Raw genomic sequence first — 20,861 nt, forward strand, 5'->3', positions numbered from 1 at the left:
GTCAGGGAGCCTTCAGCCCTGCACTTGAACTCTGTGCCACTTCCGATCTACGGTACGCATCTGAAGGTCACTCAAAATTTTCTTTCTGTGATAAGTGTTTCCTGAGAGAAAACCATCTGATAGTGCTACCAATGGAGTGAAGAGAATATGGTTTCTCTCGGGCAGAATAGAGATGGTTTATGGAAGATATCTGAATTGAGGCATTCAAGGTCTCCATAAGTCTATCCTGTTGTGAATGTCAAGGGTCTATTGTACAACTCACAATCCCGCAGTACCCTTTTTCCAGAAAGCAACAGGTAAATCCTGTCATCAAGTCATATAAACTAGTAAAGGAATTGCTGTAGGTGGAGCTAAGTGGAGGAGGACAGATATGAAATCCTAAAGAAATTAAGACTTTGCACTTCAGGAAGTATTTAAGTATTGTATTAATGGGTAGAGCTTATGGATAATTTAGAAGAAATTAAGAGAGAGTCAGCATGAGCAGCAAATGGAGAGGACACTGGGGGTCATGGTCATGAGCCTGGGGCTTACTCACAGGACAGTTATGATCCTGGACTGTTCATGCTGAGCACATATCTTCTTCATCAAGTTGACACTCTCCATTGTCTGGAATTTCTCAGCATTGATAAAGAACACGGGGCCTTGGGCTTTGGGGTAAAAGTCATGTTCCAGAGGAAACATCCAAGCATCCAGAGCCACAGCACACCTGTGACAAGACAAGACATTTGGAACTGCCATGCAGAAACCCAGGCAAGAATAGTTAGGCAAGCGGGGAGAGGCAGGGTTCTTCCCTTCAGTGGGACAAAGGCTCAGAAAGCCAGGAAGAAGGTACAAGGGCCCAGACTCTTTAGTTAGGATCTTGGCTAGAAATCACTTTAACCTGTCACCAAAGATCCTTCTAGATTTTATTTGTTTGTTTATATTTATTTATTGTAAAGTAGGCTCCATGCCCAACATGGGGCTCGAACTCACGACCCTGAGATCAAGAGTTGGATGTTCTACTGAATGAGCCAGCCAGGCGCCCCAGATCCTTCTAGATTTTAAACTCCCTGACAGCAAGGATCGGACCTTTTCCTGGGTCTACTCTCAGGCAGCTGACCTGAGTTACTCAGAAGGCACTTCATTCATTCAACATTCATTGAGTACCTACTATGTGCTTAGCCCTGTGCTGTGGGTACAGAGATAAATGACACAGTTCTTGCTCTTCAGGGGCTCCCAGTCTAGAAGGGGAGATAGAACAGACAGGGTAACAAAATAGAGCTCAGTGCCCTGACTGCACAAGGAGCTACGTGAGCCCACAGTGTGCGTGGCACAGGAGGTCAGGAAAGGCCTCCTTGGTGCCATAATTCAAACATACGGCCAGTGTGTCGAGCAGTAATCTGTTACCTGGGGCAGACCTAAGGCCCCAAGATTAGCTCCTCTCCCCTACCCAGAGTTCCTCCAGTCTTCTCCACGTCAATAAAGGACAATCATCTCCCACTTAAATTCTAAAACATATCCTGACTCAATTCGTATCTCTCCATCCTGCCACCTCCATCCTAATGCAAATCCATCACCTCTGACCTTGACTCTGAAATGGCCTTCCTCTAACTAGCCTCCTGGTTTTCAGTCTTGTCCTGCTATGGTCCAATCTTCATACAGTAGCCAGAGGGACCTTCTATTTTTTTATTTTTAATTTTTTTTTTTAAGTAGGCTCCATGCCTAGCATGGAGCCCAACGCAGGGCTAGAACTCACGACGCTGAGATCAAGACTTGGGCTGAGATCAAGCCAAACACTTACTCCACTGAGCCACCCAAATGTCCCTTTGAGGGATATTGTAAAGTGTAAATAAGATTTTTCTCGGGGTCTCTGGCTGGCTCAGTCAGAAGAGGATGCAACTCTTGATCTCAGGGTCGTGAGTTTGAGCCCCATACTGGGTGTAACGATTAGTTAAATGAATAAACAAAAACTTCAAAAAAAAAAAAAGATTTTTCTCTGCTTAAAACCCTTAATGGTTTCCCATCATACTTGGAATAAAACTGAACTCTCTTACTCTGGCCAAAAGGCCGTGTGATCTAGCCCGTTTATGTCTCTGATCACATCTTGAACCACTTCCCCCTCACTCACTGTGCCTTTCCCACAATGACACGGCAAGCTTCTTTCTACCTCAGGGCCTTTGCATTAGCTGTACCCTCTGCCTAGAATGATCCCTCCCCTGGACCTTCATATGGTTGTCTTCTTTATAAGACTTGGCTTATGTCACTTTCTCAAAGAAGCCTCCAATTACTCTGGTGTTATCAGCCTGGTTTATTTTCTTCACTGCACCTGAGTGCTGGGGATCTGGCTGTTAGCTTGTTTACTCGTCTCTCTCCTCCCACAATAACATAATTCCATGAAATCAGAGACCTTGTTTTCTTGTTCGTCACTGAATCCCCAGCCCCCAAACCAGTGCCGAGCACGTAACACTTGCGTGACAAAGACTTGCTGAATGAGTAAACGGTGCGCGGAGCTCACAGAAGCATCGCTGGGACACTCACCGAAACTGGGTCTCCTTGGCCAAAGCCAAGACAGCTGTGGCCCCGCCAAATGAATGTCCCATCACAGCCACACGGCTCATGTTGATGCTGCCCTGAGGAAAGTGGAGAACTGAACCAAATCAGAAATGCGGGGCTGCTTTTTCAGGAATGCTTCAGAGGCAAGAGGCAAAGAGCGACACATGGATGCAGAAGCACCATACGGGGCGGGGGTGGGGAGGGTGAGCTCCCACCTGCACCGTAAGAACCCCTTGCTCACCAGAGAGCAGCCAGTCCGGCAATCCCGAGGCTGAACAACTTTCTGTAGTCAGGATTCTGAAACCTGTGTTCTTCATTTCTGTTTTTGTAATCATACCACCTGTAATACTTGGGACTAGGGGAGACATCCAAATATACACGAATAAACGACGGGGCCTAAATGATGTGATTCCACACAAATCCATCGTGTAAGAGCACGTTAGGAACGAGAACGGTCTCCAACCCCTAGATCCCTGCCTTACAGCCGGTCCAAAGGGTGACGCAGGCGCCAAGTCGAGAACAGAACGGAAAGCTCCTGCGGCCTGTCCACTTCCCCCTGAAGCAAGGCCTGCTCGTGCAGAAACAAACTCAGCTTCTACTTCCTCTGGTTATCTGTCCTGACTTTGATCCCGCAGAGTGAGTCTGCTTGCTCTTCCAGGCTCCGCAAGTATCTATTTCTAGTTGTCCCCAGAAGCCTTCAGGGCACGATTATGTAAAAAGCCACCATAGCCGCCTGCCGAGGGGCTCAGGGAAATCTCTGTAGCCTTTGCCGCCCAGCCTCTGCCCTGAACCTGTGCTCTCCTCTGTTCTCCCGAGTTTCCACCCTGAGGCCCTGTACCTAAATTCTCCCCCTATGCTTAGTACCTTCAGACCAACAACTTGGTTGATGGCCACTTCAGTTTTTTTTTTATAGGTTAATATATTTATATACGCCGAGAATCAGAAGCATATAGCAAAGTCACCCACGTACCACATTCCCTTTCCATACAGCTGCCCAACGCCTACCCCCAACACCTTCTTCAGTGTCTTCGGAGAGCTTACTAATGCACACACAGGTAAATGTGAATCTATACTTCCCCTCTTTTTACACAAAACTCACCTTTGTGCATAATAATGTTAGTTACATAAAGACCTTCCTTATCTTTTTATAGCTACATCTGGTTTCCCCATGGCGTAGAAGGCTGGCTGATCACCAATCTGTCTCTCTTCTTCCTGGACAAACAGCTAAACTCTGTTTCCCAGCAGATGGATGTGGCCTTGGGACTGAGTTCTAGCCAAAAGAAGGAGCATGAAAGCGGTATCTCCACTTCTAGGCCTGGCCCATAAAAAGTGTTTCGTACAAACCTCCACGCCCTTCCCCAACTCCTGGCTTAATGCACACAGTGGAGTTGGGTTTCACAATTAGAAGAGGGTAGAGCTATAAGCTGAAAGGAGCCTGAATTCCTGAGTCACCCCTTGCAAGAGGAGCACCCATTTGCAACTTTGCATGGGAGGGAAGTAAATTTCTATTGTTAAACTACTGAGATCTAGGACTTAGGAGTTATGGCAATTAGCATTACCAAAACTGATACATCCATTGTCCCATAATCTATTAACCCGCTTTCCTTCCTGGAGAACACTTAGGATACTACCAGTCTCTTGCTGTTACAAACAATGGTGGAAAGAATAAACCAGGTTGCATGTGCAGATATCTACAGAATTCCAGAACTGGATATTGAAATGAGTATACACATTTGTACTGTTGATAGCTATTGCTAAACTGCCCTGCGTGGGGCAATCTGTACTCTCATGGGCAACACAGCAGACTATCTACTTCCCCACAGCTTTGCCAACAAGAATGAGTAACCAATTTTCAGAGCTTAATTTGCTAGGTGGAAATGTTCTTAGCTGTTTTTATTCTGTATTTCTCCAAATCATAATAATCCAACTCAACTCTAGCCTGCCCAATGCCTGTCTCAGGCTCACGGGCACGCAGCCCTGCCCTTCAGCGCCTGGGACCCTGCTTGTCTGCTGGGGGCTGGTGGCACATATCACATCGCTGGAAAAGGGCTTCAGATGTCTGCCCTCCCAGCTGGCCCTCCAGGCAGATGCTGTGCCCTGGATGGCCTTGACTCGACCACAGCCTTTAAAAGGCATTTTCTAACAAGGCTTTGGGGCACACAGCATAGGCTTTGGGATCAAAAAGCCCCCGTTTGAAGTCTAACTCTACCACTTACTTGGCTGTGTAACCTTGGGTAGATACTTAGCCTCTTTGATCCTTGGTTTCTTTCTATGGAAAGAGCTAATAATGCTGCGTAAGTTTGTGTGAGGGGCTCTTATCATAGTAAGTACTCATACAGCAATAACTGTTATTTTATGTATATTTATATAGATATATGTATGGATATACATATGTACACAAACACATACGCTTTTCTCATTCATGTGATGCAATATTACATGGCTATTAAAAATCATGCCATAGAAAAATATTAACTGGTATAAGAAGACATTCAGACTATTATGCTAAGTGAAAAAAAGGGCCACAAAACATCTTGTATTAAATGATAACATTATTGTTTTTAAAAATGTATACATATGTGTTACATGTTTTAAAGGAACTGGAAAGGCGAATGTCAACATGTAAAAACATGTTTTTCTTCATGCTTTTGTGTGATTTCTTGGTTCTCTAAATAGAGACTGAGCTACATTTGAAATTAGGTGGGAAAGATGGGGGGCTTGGGAATGTATTTTCATAGGTACCAAATTCCACAGCTGGGACAGTTTCTATACTCCTGGGCGGATTTTTGGGATTCCCGCAGAGGAAGGAATTAGTCTGCTGGAGACACACGTTGTTTGTTGCTGAACAGACCTTCCTTTGGGGAACGAACCATTTTCCCCTTACCCGTGTGGCCCTGTAGGGATGCCAGTCCTGGCGCTCAGGTTCCCCTGACCCAGAAGTGGGTGTATAACTTAGGCCAATCAGAATACCCTGTCCCTCTGGTACAGTGACTGGTCCGGAAGGGACATGTAACCCAAGCAGGGCCACAGCCTTCCGAGAATAGTGGAAGCCAAGAGCATCTCTTTTCCTTTTAAATTTGGAGCTGCGCTGAAATACAGGCTTGGGCTGCCAGCAACCATCTTTCCTGCCTAATGGAGAGAGTACGGTGAGAATGAAGCCCACACACACAGAGTGGAACTGAGCCAGGAGAAGGAAGAGAGTGCCAGAGCTCTGATGAGAATGTCTGAGACCCTGGATCTCACTACGCTGGCCTAAGGCCAGCCTGCCTTTGGTCTTCCTAACTTACTGAACCAATAAATTCTCTTTTGATTTAAGCAGATGAGTTAGGTTTCTGTTATTTGTAACCCCAAAAGTCCTGATGAATACATGTGCTCCAGGTCATACCAATTGCTGCCATACCTTCAAGGTCATCAGATCCAACCCATCGGGCAAGATGTTGGGGACGATCTGCCCAGCAGTGACCTCTTGCAGGATCCTCAACACCCGTGTACACTCGCTTACCCTCTGATGCACCTGCAACAGAGACCGTCGTGGTGGGAGCTGGGATATGGCACAACCGTCCAGCAAGAACCTCACTCTCCAAGAGAGCCAAGGGAGGATGCAGGGAGAGTGTGCCCACCTAGATCTCGGCAAGCACTGGGGGCTCCACATCCTGAGAAAGGCTTGGCAACCTCCTAGCAGCTCACCTAAGTGCCACCTAACAGTCCACTGGAGTCAGCACTGCTATTCGGACTCTATGCTATTCGGACTCTATGCTATTCGGACTCCCCATGGGGGCTTCAGGAAGACCCAATAAGACAACATATATGAAAGCACCTTGAACACAAAAGAAGTAAGAGTGTTTTTTTTAATCAACCCAGTACTGGATTCTACTTGCCTATATAGCATACATCTATTGTTTTTGTCTGCCGAGCACTTACCTGCCCCCATTTCTCCCATTACCCCTGACTTTTGAGGACTGTGACACCCCTCAAATCTACCAACGTATTTCTGACGAAAATTTCCCACCTGGGTACTTCTTCCGGGCCTAGGAGCCTCCCTCCAGGATTTTTCATAGTGCAGCCTGAGGCAGGTGGGAGGACTGGGGGACCACCCTCCCCCAACAGCCCTATTCTCTCAGATCATGAGGCCAAACATATGCTAACTCAATCCATCTAACCTTGTAAGGTAAGCCAGTTGGCAGATAAGACCAACCAGCAGAGGAGACAGAGAGAAAAAAACGTCCTGATGGTATTTGAGTCTGGCTCCTGTGGTCCTGCCCTTCTTACACTCAGCCTGTTTAAGCCAGTCAATTCTCCGTTTTGCCTACCAAGATTAAATTGAGTTTCTGTCACCTGCAATTGTTAAGAGTCTTGATTACTACCCCATTTCTCTGCCGTGGCAAGTTCAGACCCCCTATGAGTAAGGTTTCAGGACAGAAGGTTGATTCAAAGTCTTCTCACTGACTGTAGTATCAGGAGGACAGGTTTAACCCTCCTCGCCAACTGGCACAAGCCTACCTGGCAATTCCGGACATAGAATTCCTTCTCCCCTTCTTCAATCTGACGGTGAGGGATCCATTCTTCCTCCAGCGGCTCATGGGTCAGCTGGCTCTCCCCCTGCTTGCAGAAACAGGTGGCCGCGGCTGACCCGTCCCTGAAATACACACGTCGCCAGAGAAACTAGAGGATACCCTTGAGCTTATTTCTCCCCTTTACCAAAGCCCCCATTCCCGCCAAGACACTCTGGATCATCTTTTGGCTAGCAGGGAGAAAGATCTGGGGGCATGCACAGGAGAGCAGAAAAAACACGGATTTTGAAGACTGACTTGGGTTTGAACCCCCACTCAGCTGTGTCACTTCCAGCAAGTGAACCTTTGAACTTCGGTTTCCTTGCCTTGAAAATGAGTAGAATACCTGCCTTGCATGGTCATTGTGAAGATGAGAAATAATGTATCGATAAGGACTCGCCTATATCCTAGCCCACGGGCAGCAGCCAATCCAAGAGAGTTCGTTTTGGCCGTCACCACTCACCTGTGTTCTGGGACAGCCACCACAAAGCCATGGGAGGCCAGCTCCATGCAGAAGGCTGAATACAGCGTCCTAGAGATGCAGGAAGGAACAGAGAGAAGTGGTCAAAAGAATTGGCCCCCTGCAGCTCCCATTCCAACCACGCTCTGCTAGTGACCATCTCAAAAGACTGAATGGAGGAAGTTTCATCTGTAGCAGCCCTCCCTCCTCAAGGTGCTTTCTCTGGTCAACAGACCACTCGTCTCACCAAGGCTCCAAGAAGCATGTGTAAATCCATCCATGGTGTTTTCAACCCCACATGAACCTTGACTCATCTCCTCCACCCACCCCCAATACAGTCTGGATACTTTAACGATTGCATTTTTATTGTCTATATATTATTATACGTCTCCCAAATTAGTTGGTCAGATCCTTGGAGACAGGCACTCTGGCTATTTCTGTAATATGCAAATATGCACCTGTGATTTAGCATGTGAATTTGTCTGTCCTCCAACTTTCCAGAAAAAAAGGAATATGGCAGACACTGTTAACTGCCTAAACACTTATTTTTTCCCTCTTCCTTAGTAGCAGAGTCTGATTTTCACCTGAAGATGCATCAATTATGAATTTCCCAGCCTCCCCTGCTGCCAGGTTTATCTAGGTGATTAGGTTCCAGCCCAGCAATAAAAATAGAATGCTGCCCTCATTAGTAATTAAAATTCTCTAGTAGATACATTTTTCAAAATTAAAAAAAAGTGGAATTAATTTTAATAATATATTTTATTTAACTCAATAGAGCCAAAACATTATCATTTTAACATATAATTAAAATGTCTGAATTAGGGGCGCCTGGCTGGCTCAGTCGATAGAACATCTGACTCTTGCTCTCGGGGTCATGAGTTTGAGACTGACACTGAGTATAGAGATTACTTTAAATAAAAGAATGCTGAATTAACGAAATATTAAGTTCTTTTTTGTCCATATGAAGTCTTTGAAATCCAGTGTATATCTTATACTTCAGCCCATCTCAGTTTAGACTAGCCGTATATTTGTAATTTCAATAGCCACATGTGGCTAGAAGCTACTATAATGGACAGAGCAGCTCTAGTCATTGGAACATAAGCAATTGTGTTGTACAGAACTTTCAGGGGGGGGGAAAAAAGGTTTCAGGAGAGTTCTCCCTTCCTATTGCCTGGATGGTGGATGTAATGGCAGGAGCTAAAGCAGCCCCCCGAGGTCATTAGATTACCTTAGAAATGGAAGCCACACGTGGCAGAGCAAAATGATAAAAGAAGTCTGGTTCTCTGGTAACCTCGTGGAAGTACCTTATCATCTCTGTCTACCACTAGCGTTCTTTTATCTGAGTAAGAAATAAATTTTATATTGCTTAGGCCACTACTGTTTGGGGTTTTTCTGTTAATACAACTTGCCTGGACCCTAACTGATTCAGGAAGGACAGACATTATTTCCTTTCACCTTCTCGCACTTCTCCGAGGGAGGCAGTGAACTGGGAGTAAGAACCAGAGAGATCTCTGATCCCTTCCCAGGTCAGACTGCGTAATCTTGGGCAAGTCTGTCTTTCAGAACCTGTTTGGTCATCTGTAAAATACACACCCCCACCACCTACCTCACAGGACTGTGTGGAAACCAAAGGAACAACTGCACATCGCAAGCAGGGAACACTTAAATGCACATACTCCTCCCTGGGGTGGGAACCCATAGGTCTGGAAGGATTTCAGATGCTGAATTAACCACATACGCAACAAAGAGGCAACCACGTCCCTTTCCCTCCCTGTTCTTCGGCTTGGAATTTCTTTCTGGTGAGCAGAGTATTTATAACTGGCTTACCCAGGTCAACTGAGGTGTGAAGTCTCAATACAGATTCTTAGACCAAAAAGACCACTCTCCAAAGTCATGTGTTCACCTGCTTTCTGTACAAAATACCTGTAAGCTTAGGAGAGAATGTTTCTTACTTCTTTTTCCTGCTAGACTACAGTCCTTCTGAAGGCAGGGACTCTATCTTATTCGCTACTGAGGACACAACCCCAGCACAGGCCCCAGCATATGGCAAGTACTAAATTTACTGAATAAGAGAGCAATACTGAACACCATCTCCTTGCCTTGCTGGCCTCATCTCTGCATTTACTCTCCTGCCAAGGGCTACAGTTTTGTGGGTCCATGTTTGGGCTCCCCCAGTGGATGCAATTCCTTGATTTTCTCCACAGGACTCACCTTCTTCTCATGCCACGGGGCTGGCACAGGACAGGTGCTCAACAGGTATTTGCTAAAGGAATGAGAACCTAGCAAAACATAGCCCTTGTATTCACTTAACAAATATTCACTGGGAAACTACTACTTTCCAGGTATTGTCCTAGGCACTGAAAGAGATAGAAGACAGATATGGTCTCTGCCTTCATGGAGCTTAGAATCCAGGAGGAAAGACAGACCTTAAAGAGTAATCACAAATGTAATTAATTCACTACAATTATATTAAGTACTGGAAAGTACAGGTTATTTTATGAAAGCATATTACTGGGAAACTTAAACTAATATAATACAGGGGTCAGGATGGGGGTCCCTAAGAAAGTCACATCCAAACTAAGACCTTGAGGGTAATTTGGAATCAGCCAGGCAAAGATGAAGGGGTGGAGGGCAGGGGAAGAAGACAGGAGCAGAAGAGCAAATATTCCAGGCAAAGCACAGCACAGATAAAAACTCTGAGGCAGAAAATAAAATAGTGCCTTTATGGAAGTGAAAGAAGGTCAGTTTGTCTAGAGAGCTGGAGTGGTGCAAGTAGTAAGAAACAAGGCTGGAGACTTTGTCTGGGACCTGCATCTAGGTAAGACCATGACAAGAGCTGAAACAAATTCAAAGGGCTATTAAAAAGATTAAGTAGGGAAGTGACATTCATTCATTTATTCAACAACTATTTATTGAGCACCTGACAGGCACTGTTCTACGTGCTGAAATGACAAGGTCATATTTGCTTCCAAAACAGATCTCCCTGGGGGCACCTGGGTGGTTCAGTTGGTTGGGCTCAGGTCATGATTTCAGGGTCCTGGGACTGAGCCCCACGTCGGGCTCCACATTCAGCAGGGAGTCTGCTTGAGATTCTTTTGCTCCCTCTCCCTATGCCCCTCCCCCTGCTCATGCTCTCTCTCTCTCTCTCTCTCTCTCAAATAAATGGATAAATCTTCAAAAAACAAAACAAAAGGAACGCCTGGGTGGCACGGTCGGTTAAGCATCTGCCTTCAGCTCAGGTCATGATCTCAGGGTCCCAGGTTCGAGTCCTGCATCGGCATCCTTGCTCAGCGAGGAGCCTGCATCTCCCTCTGCCTGCTCCCCCCGCCCCCACTTATGCTCACCCTCTCTCTCTCACAAATGAATAAATAAATATTTAAAAAACCCCAAAAAACAAAAAACAAGATCTCTCTGGCTACAGTGTGGACAATGGTTTGGGAAGTGCGGAAGCAAAAACAGACATCTTTGAGAGGTGTGACACTCTAGGGCATAAACTAGACTTAAATGTTGATAATGAACGTATAAACAGAATATTCATAAATTTAAACAGGAACATATGGCCTACAGTTATTAAGCTGTATAACACAGCAAGATGGAGAAATCAGGATTCCCAGGATGATTTCGGAATGGATACTGCCCTAACATCAGGCAGAGTTTCCCAAAGTCTTACAGTTCACCATCCCGTGTGCCTGCATGTAGAGAAACAGAAAGCACTGCGCGTGTGCATGCTTACTGGTGCCAGTCTAACCGAATCCTCACAAACCATGGAGTGGGAGCAGCATCCCCATCTGACAGACGATGAATTCTAGGCTCGGAGAGCTCTACAACTGTCCCAAGCTCACACGGAGCACAGGCGGTGAGGCTGAGCCTCCCAGGTGAGGCTGAGTTGCGGGCGTGCAGGGAGCGAGCCCACCTCACTGCTACATCCGTGCCACGGCAAAGCTGTCCCTCCACGGACACTAAAGGAATGACTCTGGCTATAAAGCTCAAGCTCCTTCTAATACTTCTGTGCTATTATATGGAAAGAGAGCTACAAGTGTTTATTTATAAATGTTTACTTATTTTAAAGACAATATAAACATAAAATCATTTACTTATTTATCAGTGCAGGAACATGAGAAGCGAAGGATGTGAAGCCTGAGGGAAGACCCCCGGGTGTCAGGGCCTTGGGGAAGGCCTTCATGGGAAGGTGGACACAGTGCCCCAGCATGAAGCAGATGGCAGGGAAGACAGCTGGCAGATGGAAATGTCTGTTTCTCTGCCCTCTGAGAGTAAGTTAAGACTCAGCAGCTATCACTAGTTAAGGACTATGACAAGGTCTGAGGGACAGAAGCTCTTACCTGAAGGCTCCCATGCCATGGGAGAAGATGATCAAGGGGTATCCAGAGTCCTTTGTCTTAAAGGGGCCATTCCAGCTAACAGGCAGGCGACAAGATCCTAGAGGAGACAGGGGCTATGAAATCTCTGGCTTCCCCAAAGCTGTAATCCCAGGGGCAGCCTGGGCAGAGGCATGGGTGGGGATATGTGTCCCTCCTCACTGGAGAAGCACTTTTACCCCTGAGCAGTCCAGGGCAATCAATCACCTTTTCTTTCCCCCTTTCTTCCCTAGAAAGTACAAATATGATAGAAAGTGGGAAGATAAATGCAAAGAAGCATTGAAAAACTATGGGGTGAACCCCTGAGATGCCAACACAGTTGGCTAGAGTTCCTCATGGTGGGGCCTTTGGGGGAAGTGGATGATTCAACGGTACTTTACGCAGAGAGAGGAGAGCTGAGGAGGAACTGTCAACGATAAAGTCTGCATTTGAATCCCGGACAACCTAACTCTGTAACCAAAGCTCTCATGTACATACTCCTCTCCCGAGTCTCCACACCACACTGGCTCATGCATGCCCCACTGCAAGAGGGCTGGACGATGCCGGCTTCACAGTACTGTGCCTGCCTAGGGATCCCCCAGGAACATAACCAAGATGCTGGGAAAGCATCTGGGGGTGAGCCCAGCACTTACCCACAGCCAAGCTGAACAGCAACCCCCCCCAGCGCTTATTAAAGTGCAGGTAATCGGCCAGGCCGGTGCAGTACTCATAGCGGGGAATCCACAGGGGCTGCTCCGTGGTCTCCTCTGCCTCTTGGCAGGGGTAGAAGAGTCTAAAGAAGCTCCCCTGCAGGAAAGAAGAGAGCAACCGCTCAGAGCAAGAACCGCAAGCTCGGTTAGATTTCCCAACAGACACACTGCGGGTATGAGGGGTGCCAGCAAAGCAGGCCACCAAAATGGGGCACTTAAGCTTCAATTCACATACCTGAATTTTGCATTCAGAAAATCTAGAAAGAAGCAATTTTATTTTTAGCATACACGTAAGCCTTCTGTTATTTCAAATAGCCGGCTGTATTTTACATGACATCTGGGGGGGTACCAAAATATTTTCAGTGCTTGGATCAGAGAGATTTAAATCTGGCCATGAGCCCAGGCCTGGAGGAGCCCTGGGAATGAAATCAGCCCTCATGCTGCATGGGGTGGCATCCGGAGGTCACCCAGGCCCCTTCTCGAGGCTGGCCCTTAGGAAGCAGCAGCACACTTGTTTCACATGGGAATAGGTGAGGGGTTAACAGGAAGCATGTGCCTCTCAAAGAGAGAGGGGGAGTCCAAGGGCCAGCAGAAAAGCACCTAGGAACTGGTGGAGGGAAAGTCGAGAACCGAAGTGGAGGGAAAACAGATAAAGACAGGAGAGGAGAAGGAGGAGCAGGTCTTCCTACCCAGGGGGAGTCAAAGGCCAACAGCACATGGTCCACTTCCCCTCATACACCTTCAGACTGGGATGAGACTGGAAATCTTTCCAGATCAGGCATCTGCTCTCAAGACCGGGCATGGGATCTGAGAGCTGCCTTTGGAGCTCGAGCCCCCCTTTCCTCTTAGCTGGCTACCGAGAGGTTTCTAACTGGAAAGAGGAAGAAAAAGGTCAGGGAAGACAGACTTGGAGGCTCTGTCACCAAATCCAGACCACCTCTCAGTTCCCCCACCGCTGAGAATCACACCGTCAGATTGGCTACTGTAAGTTAGGGCACAGAAGCAGCAGCGGAGATGTGCGGGGACGGAGCTGGAGGCACTTACCTGGAGACCCTGGCCCTCCATCACATCCCCGCAGCCTACAAGGTGGGGTCCTGTGACAGGTGGGAAGCCCATGGACTGGTTCACCCCCATTTCATCACCAGTTGGAACACACAACGACCTGGACAGTGCTGAACTTGATGGCTGAGGGCGAAACACAGAAGAGCCTCTTGCTGGTTTCCTCTTAGCTTCCTGTTGCTTTTATGTGTTATCTGTCCCCCGTGTCCACAGCTCCTTATCACCCCATCTCCCTTCCAGGGACTCACTCCATCTTCCACGTGATCTGCTTTGCTACACTGACTTTGCCAAGGTTTAAGGGCTGCATTGCTGTTACTGGGAGCAGGGTGAAGAGATGGTTGGGGAAAGAGAGCTTCCATGCTCTCCAAAACCCACTGCCAAGGGGGCGCCTGGGTGGCTCAGTTGCTTGGGCGTCCGACTCTTGGGTTTCAGCTCAGGTCATGGTCTCAGGGTCCTAAGACTGAGTCCTGTGTCGTGCTCCACGCTCAGCAGGGGGCCTGCTTGAGATTCTCTCTCTTTCCCCCTGCCCTCACTTGCACTCTCTCTCTCTCTCAAATAAATAAATAAATCTTAAAAACAAAAAAATGAAACAAAGCAAACAAACAAAAAACCCACAGCCAAGTGCACTCAGCACCTACCACATGCCCAGCGTGGCAGTCACCTCTGCAGAGAATGTAACCCAGACCGTGTCCTCATGAGGCCAGGAATAGTAAGACGTATTATTCGCTGTGTCAGCACTGAACTAAGCTCCCTCCATATAGTACATCATTTCATTCTCTCCACAACTCTGAGGAAGGTCCTACAAATACCCTGTTGATAGATGAGGAAACTAAGGTACAGAATGGTTGAACAACTTTCCCGAAGTTATCCTGCTTCGGGGCAGCAAACCCAGGTCTGTCTAATCCAGACCTAAGCTCTTAACCCCAACTGGTCCTGCTCATGGGGGAGACTCAGTTATATGTTTACACAAACACGGACCTAAGCTACTATAACAGTGGCACTCAGGCTGGGCCTTGAGGTAGGAGAAAGATTTAGGGGCAGGGGAGAGGAAGGAAAGCATTTCTACACAGGGCATAAGAGCAAGAAAGGGCAGAGACGGGGAAGAATACAATGTGGCTGCAGATCAACCAGGAGCCCTCGACATGGCAGGTGTGTGTTCCTGACTAGCAAACATTCTTGTAATTTGGCTGCTCCCTAAATTGGGGCCAAAGCCATTGATCTCTATCCCTCTTCAATCTCATCATCCCCATCAGCATCGTCATCATGACACTTAGGGAGTGCCAAGAATTACACTAAGTGCTTTAATACATTATTAATTGAAAAACTGAGATGAGGAAACTGATGCTTGACAAAGTTAGGTAATTTCCCCCAAGAACATACAGCTAACAGAGCCAGAATTTGATCATGGACAACGTGGCTGTAACAGTGGAGAATACGGTCAAACTTCTCCACACCTATTCTATCTTGCCCTCCTATGCAGTACCCTTGTGACTTGAGTGGGGCTGACACTCCCCTCCCCTAACTTCTAGACTTGGGCCATAATTGACCTGAACCGATCAGCCCTTGGTGTCCCCGGGTCGGTCTCTGGATGAAGAGTGGGCACATGACATAGTTGGTCCATTCAGAGTAAAGCCCAGGACTTTGATGGTTGAAGATGGAAACGTTCTTTCTTGTTCTGAACTACGGTGATGTGCAGATATGAAGCCTTGAAATGTTGCAGGCACTTGCTACCTCAAGGATAAAGCTACCCATGGAAGACAGCAGAGGAAAGAATCAGACAAACGGAGTCATATTTGTGAAGACATTAAGAATCTCTAGACCAGACAATACCTGAAAAACCTGACCCACTTCTGGACTTTCCAGTTACATGAGTCAGTAAATCCCCTTTTTGTTAAAACCAATTGACTTTAGATTTCTATTGCCTGAACCAAAAGCATCTAAACAAATACACTGAGTCCCAGACCCACATTTTTAGTCATTACACTATTCTGCTTTCTTTAAGACACTCTGGGGTGGATCAGAAAGTTCAAGTCCAAGCATGTCTTGGCAAGCAGAGACCTTAGAAGCCATTTCTATGGATCCTTGCCACAATCATCTCCCACCCTCCCCACTACATACATGTGCTGTCCTGATGAACAAAACAAGGTCCTCAGAGGTTAAGCGAGCTGCACAATGTCACAAGCAGAACTATTATTACACACAGATCTCCTGGTAGCCAACTTCCAATTGTCTGGTCCAATGGCAAACCCCAAATAACCAATAATCCGAATGTCATTCTATTTAACTCTGGAAAAAAGAAATGATTTTCTTGGGGCGCCTGGGTGGCACAGCGGTTAAGCGTCTGCCTTCGGCTCAGGGCGTGATCCCGGCGTTATGGGATCGAGCCCCACATCAGGCTCTTCCGCTATGAGCCTGCTTCTTCCTCTCCTGCTCCCCCTGCTTGTGTTCCCTCTCTCGCTGGCTGTCTCTCTCTGTCAAATAAATAAATAAAATCTTTAAAAAAAAAAAATCTTAAAAAAAAAAAAGAAATGATTTTCTTTCTACTACTCTGTAGTAGTAGAATGCAGTTCTTTTTAAAAAGAAATTAAGCTTGGGGCGCCTGGGTGGCTCAGTCGGTTAAGCGTCTGCCTTCAGCTTGGGTCCTGTTCCCAGGGTCCTGGGATCGAGCCCCACATCAGGCTCCCTGCTCAGCAGGACGCCTGCTTCTCCCTCTCCCTCTGCCGCCTTCCCTGCTTGTGCACACGCTCTGTCAAATAAATAAATAACACCTTTCTAAAAAGAAACAAACAAACTAAACTAACTGACCAAGCTCCTGATGCAGTCAGTGGACTGGTTAGCCAGAGTGAAGTTGAGTATGTGCTACTTAGTCTCACACCCTGACCTTTTCCCCTTGCCGCTGAGGGCACACACGGAAGACATAAGGCAGGGGTGCATGACACATGTCACCCACATGACAATGAAGCAGCTCCAAGATCTAACTGCCAAAGAAAAGGTCATATAAGAGGATCAGATGCAGGAGTTCTGAGAAGAAAGCACACGTCCGTAGCTTGGCAGTGGAGGCAGAGAAAGATGGCAAAAGTGGACTTTCAAGTAGGAGAAAGTGTATCAGCTAAGCCACAAAGGTAAGAAAGCACATGTGAGAAAAGGTGTGACAGATCTGGAGGGTAGCAGTCTCTCCAGTGCTAGCTAAGGAGCTGGAATCGACTCTGGAAATGAGCGATATTAAGTCTGAAGGAGCCGAATTTGAGCCCAGCTCCTTTGCTGCCTAGCTTTTTCACTTTGGGCAGATCCTCTGATCTCCCTAAGCCTGATTCCTCATGGGTACAATAGGAAACTATCCACCCTCGTAGGGTTGCTAGGAAGATAAAATGAAATAATGCATTTAAAGCTCCTTGTGTAGTACCTGGCTCTTATGAAGTACCCAGGAAATATTTGTTGATTGAGTGAAAAGTAGAAACAATGGGATTTGGCAAATGAGTGGATTTGGGGAGGCAAGGAAGACAGAAGAACCAAAGAGGAGTCAGGTTTCAGGACTGGGTGACCAGAATGATAGTAACTTCTTATGGGAAGAGATTTTGGTCTTACCCCATATAGAGAACAGTGCTTGGGATAGGAATCAAGATGAGTGGAGTTAAAAACTGCTAAAAGGAAGGGAGTAGAACTCTCTAGTAGTCCTGGAAAGTTTCTGAAAGAATCTTGAAGTTTGGAGATAAATACAAACTAAAGCTAACTGGCCAGAGTGAGGCATACACAAAAATGAATCTGCATTCCCTGGGCTCATATTGATGTCCAAGGAAGATGGGGAGATGGGAAAATCCAATTTCGCCTAAGAGACACCCACCCAGGGTATCCAGAGTCATTTCTAATAAATGCCATAGCATTTTCCAAGGAAATCAGCCCAGGTGTCTCTACCTTCTTTTGTTCACTTCATCCAAACAATTTGTGGTGGTGCCTGTCTAGAAGTCTCTAGACCCATGCAAGCCTGCCCGATCCATCAAGGCCCAGTGAAATCTCTGGTTCTCTGCGCTTTAACAAGTCCTTCCACTTGCCGTTCTCTCAACTCTAAGCACTGTCTGCATCCTTCACCTGCTAACCAATCATGGGCTGCCTTAGGATAGCTCTCGGATTAGTACCTATTCTAGCAGTTTTCAGTCAGTGACTTCCTACAAGTAGTCCAAGCAGAACCTAGTTCAGAGGTTCCTGAATCTATTGTCACAGTCACCTGGGAAACTTTCAAAAATATAGATTTTAGGATCTTCATTTCCAGAGGTCAGTTTTTAAAAGCTTCCCATGTTTCTCCCCAGCAAGGTTTGAGAACCTCTGGTCCAGATGATACTTTTTATTCAGAGATGCATGCATGCAACAAATATTTACTGCGTGTATACAGTGTTCCAGCCCAGCATTTTCTAGTAATGAAACGATAATGACTATGACTTCACTTGGTTCAATGCCCATGGCCACCTAGAAGCATGTTCCCACCAGTCACAAGGCTTAACATAGTGCCTTGCATATAATTGGTCTCAATAATTAACTTATCCAGTGAATCTAATTTTTACACCCTTATGCATTTTTTTGGATACCATATAAAGGCTGTGTTTTATACGTCTTTGTAGGCCGAACCATCTACCTTCATGCTTTTCCTATGTAGTAAAGACCCACTAATTGCTCCTTCACTTGGCTTTGATTTAAACCCTCTCGATTCTTTAATCTGTCTTTTTTGACCCCAAAATAAGGCTATATGGTATAGTGTAAAAAGAAAAAGCTTTGGTGATAGTCTGAATTCCAATTCTTAACTGGCTGTGATCCCGAGGATGTTCCTTCAATTCTAAGTCTCTGAGATTTTATCCATATGACAGAAATACTAGCACTCATGAAGTTGTTGATGAGGACTAAATGAAATAACGTATATAAAACACCTGACAGGTAGAAGGCACTATAACCAGAGATAGTAGCTCTAACTACAATAGTTATTATAGCATGACCTCTCTGAGCCTAAGCTCCTTAGAAGTAAAATGAAGACACTTCAAAAGTGAAATTTAAATAAGAAAATTGAGAAAATACATAAAAATTTTTAAAAATAAGTAAAGAAGGAAAGTGAGGGGCCCCTGGGTGGCTCAGTCGGTTAAGGGTCCTGGGATCAAGCCCCTCATCCGGCTCCCTGCTCAGCAGAGAGCCTGCTTCTCCCTCTGCCTCTGTCCGCCGCTCTGCCCACTTGTGCTCGCTCTTTGACTGTCAAATGAATAAAATCTTTTTTTAAAAAAAAAGTGATATTGTCTAGGGCTTGGTACATTTTAAGTGCTCACAAAATGTTAAAAATTGGGGCGCCTGGGTGGCACAGCGGTTAAGCGTCTGCCTTCGGCTCAGGGCGTGATCCCGGCGTTATGGGATCGAGCCCCACATCAGGCTCCTCTGCTATGAGCCTGCTTCTTCCTCTCCCACTCCCCCTGCTTGTGTTCCCTCTCTCGCTGGCTGTCTCTATCTCTGTCGAATAAATAAATAAAATCTTTAAAACAAAACAAAATGTTAAAAATTAATTAACAGTGCTATTTCATCACACCAGGCCAAGGGGCCAAGGTCTCTTCCATTTTTTTCTGTATTAAACCCTTTGGCAAGACGAATTCTTTCCTTCCAGCCTTCTTGAGTCTGAAACACTCCAGCAAAAATCAGAGTGTACTAAAAAGGCCCACAAGAGCCCAGGAGATGGACAGTGCCTACAACGCAGCTGTCCATCTCCTGCTGGGGTCCTGTTTCCAATGAGGAGAAACCAACCACCCTTTTGCCAGCTGTGTGGACTTTTCATCACTGGCTATTTCAGGACAGAGTCCAAGAGAAGCACTTCTCTGGGGCTTCCTTTCGGACAAAGCTCTCTGGAGACTTAAAGCTCATTAGTCTGACCTCTGGTCTCTGGAGGAAGGGAGGAAATAGCCTACTTTTAGAGAATGGAGACACCAAGCACTCAAGAGACAGGCTTGAACAACAAGGGGACAGAGGTAGAAAAGGACCCAAAATAAGAGTGTTCCAGAGTATTAATAATTATAATAAAAAGAACCTCTCTCGCTTGAGGAAGCTTTACAGTTTAAAAACCCTTTCACACATATTATCTTATTGGCTCCACCAAAGAGCCTCACCCCAAGACCGACACCAATTGCCATCTCCATTTTGTAAATGAAGAGCTGGAGTCCCAGGGAGATTGCTTGATTTGCCCAAGGTCACACGGCGAGCGAGCTGCAGGGGTGGACTAGACCCCGGGTCGGCTGAGCCCAGGGCTCTTCCACGGAATGGGAAGAAGGAATGGCGACCCTTCCTCCACTAGCATGAAACAGCAGAAAGTGAGGGGAAGAGAGGAGCACACAGGAGGCGTGGAGCCTAAGGAAGCCCAGGATTCGCGGAGGTCACGTTGTGTGCTCCGGCTGGGGCTGAGGGGCTGAGTCCTACCACCACAGCTCAGGGTGGGATTCCGGGGGCGACGGGAGGGAAGGCGCGAGATGATCGTGAGAGCGTTAAGGGTGCGGGCAGATACTGGAGGGGTCTGAACAAGAAACAGAAAAGGATGAAGGATTAATGCGGAGTTACTGGCATTGAGACAAGCAGCCCCCAAACCGGGCTGGAAGATGAAAAAGTCGGCTGATACCTCAGTTCAGAACAAGAGCTTTCTCCACCCCAACTTACCCAGTCAGGTTGACCCCTCAGAAGTAACCCAGACGGTCAACTCCACGGAAACCAGAAACTACTCTGGAGCTCGTGGCCCTTTGGTAGGTGTAGTTTCCAGAACTCATCATTGACGCCTGAAAGCATTCCCCTCCTCTCTGTCTGGAACTACAACTCCCGAGGGTGCATCGCGCAAGATTGCGCGTTGAGACCCTAAGACTACAATCCCCAGAGTTCCACGCGGGCCCTCATTGTTGGATGAAACCGCCCAAGGCCCAGGATGCGGCGCGATTCCTCCCCCTGGTGGTCTGAAGCGTCGCCGCCACCATTACAAGGCTCGAGCGGAGCGTTACTGCTTATAGTCCCGGTTAGTAACCCTCCGCCTCACCATTCCTCAAATAATTCCCGGGCGTGCCTACAAATAGCCATGGCTTCGTTTTATTTTCAAGGAGGTGCGAGCCTTTTTTGATTTCCCCCACTCTGCGCTCTGTGAGAGTATGAAACTGATCATTCAAATTAAGCGCCCATTTTCTACCAACCCATACCT

At 46.7% G+C, this 20,861-nt stretch overlaps 1 protein-coding gene across 15 annotated transcripts in view; it reads right to left on the reverse strand.

Moving 5' to 3' along the window:
- Positions 1 to 20,493, reverse strand: part of PAFAH2 (platelet activating factor acetylhydrolase 2) — a 58,441-nt gene extending 37,948 nt beyond the window's left edge. For 14 of the 15 annotated variants that reach the window (XR_569531.2, XR_569533.2, XR_569525.2 and 11 more), the window contains exons 1-9: positions 20,336 to 20,493; positions 13,652 to 13,792; positions 12,551 to 12,704; positions 11,883 to 11,979; positions 7,546 to 7,614; positions 7,033 to 7,168; positions 5,933 to 6,046; positions 2,518 to 2,609; positions 536 to 706 (exon numbers count right to left, since the gene is read on the reverse strand). Coding sequence is in view for 2 of the 15 variants with exons in the window: in XM_008694574.2 (XP_008692796.1) it covers positions 536 to 706; positions 2,518 to 2,609; positions 5,933 to 6,046; positions 7,033 to 7,168; positions 7,546 to 7,614; positions 11,883 to 11,979; positions 12,551 to 12,704; positions 13,652 to 13,741 (923 nt within the window). In the remaining 13 variants the exon portion in view is untranslated. Of the gene's footprint in view, positions 1 to 535; positions 707 to 2,517; positions 2,610 to 5,932; positions 6,047 to 7,032; positions 7,169 to 7,545; positions 7,615 to 11,882; positions 11,980 to 12,550; positions 12,705 to 13,651; positions 13,793 to 14,304; positions 14,627 to 20,335 lie in introns of those variants that run through there. The other variant, XM_040619033.1, reaches the window with a different exon arrangement.
- Between the last annotated feature and the right edge of the window lie 368 nt (positions 20,494 to 20,861).

Source organism: Ursus maritimus, unplaced genomic scaffold (assembly GCF_017311325.1).
Source record: "Ursus maritimus isolate PB19 unplaced genomic scaffold, ASM1731132v1 scaffold_32, whole genome shotgun sequence".
NCBI classification, from domain to species: Eukaryota; Metazoa; Chordata; class Mammalia; order Carnivora; family Ursidae; genus Ursus; species Ursus maritimus.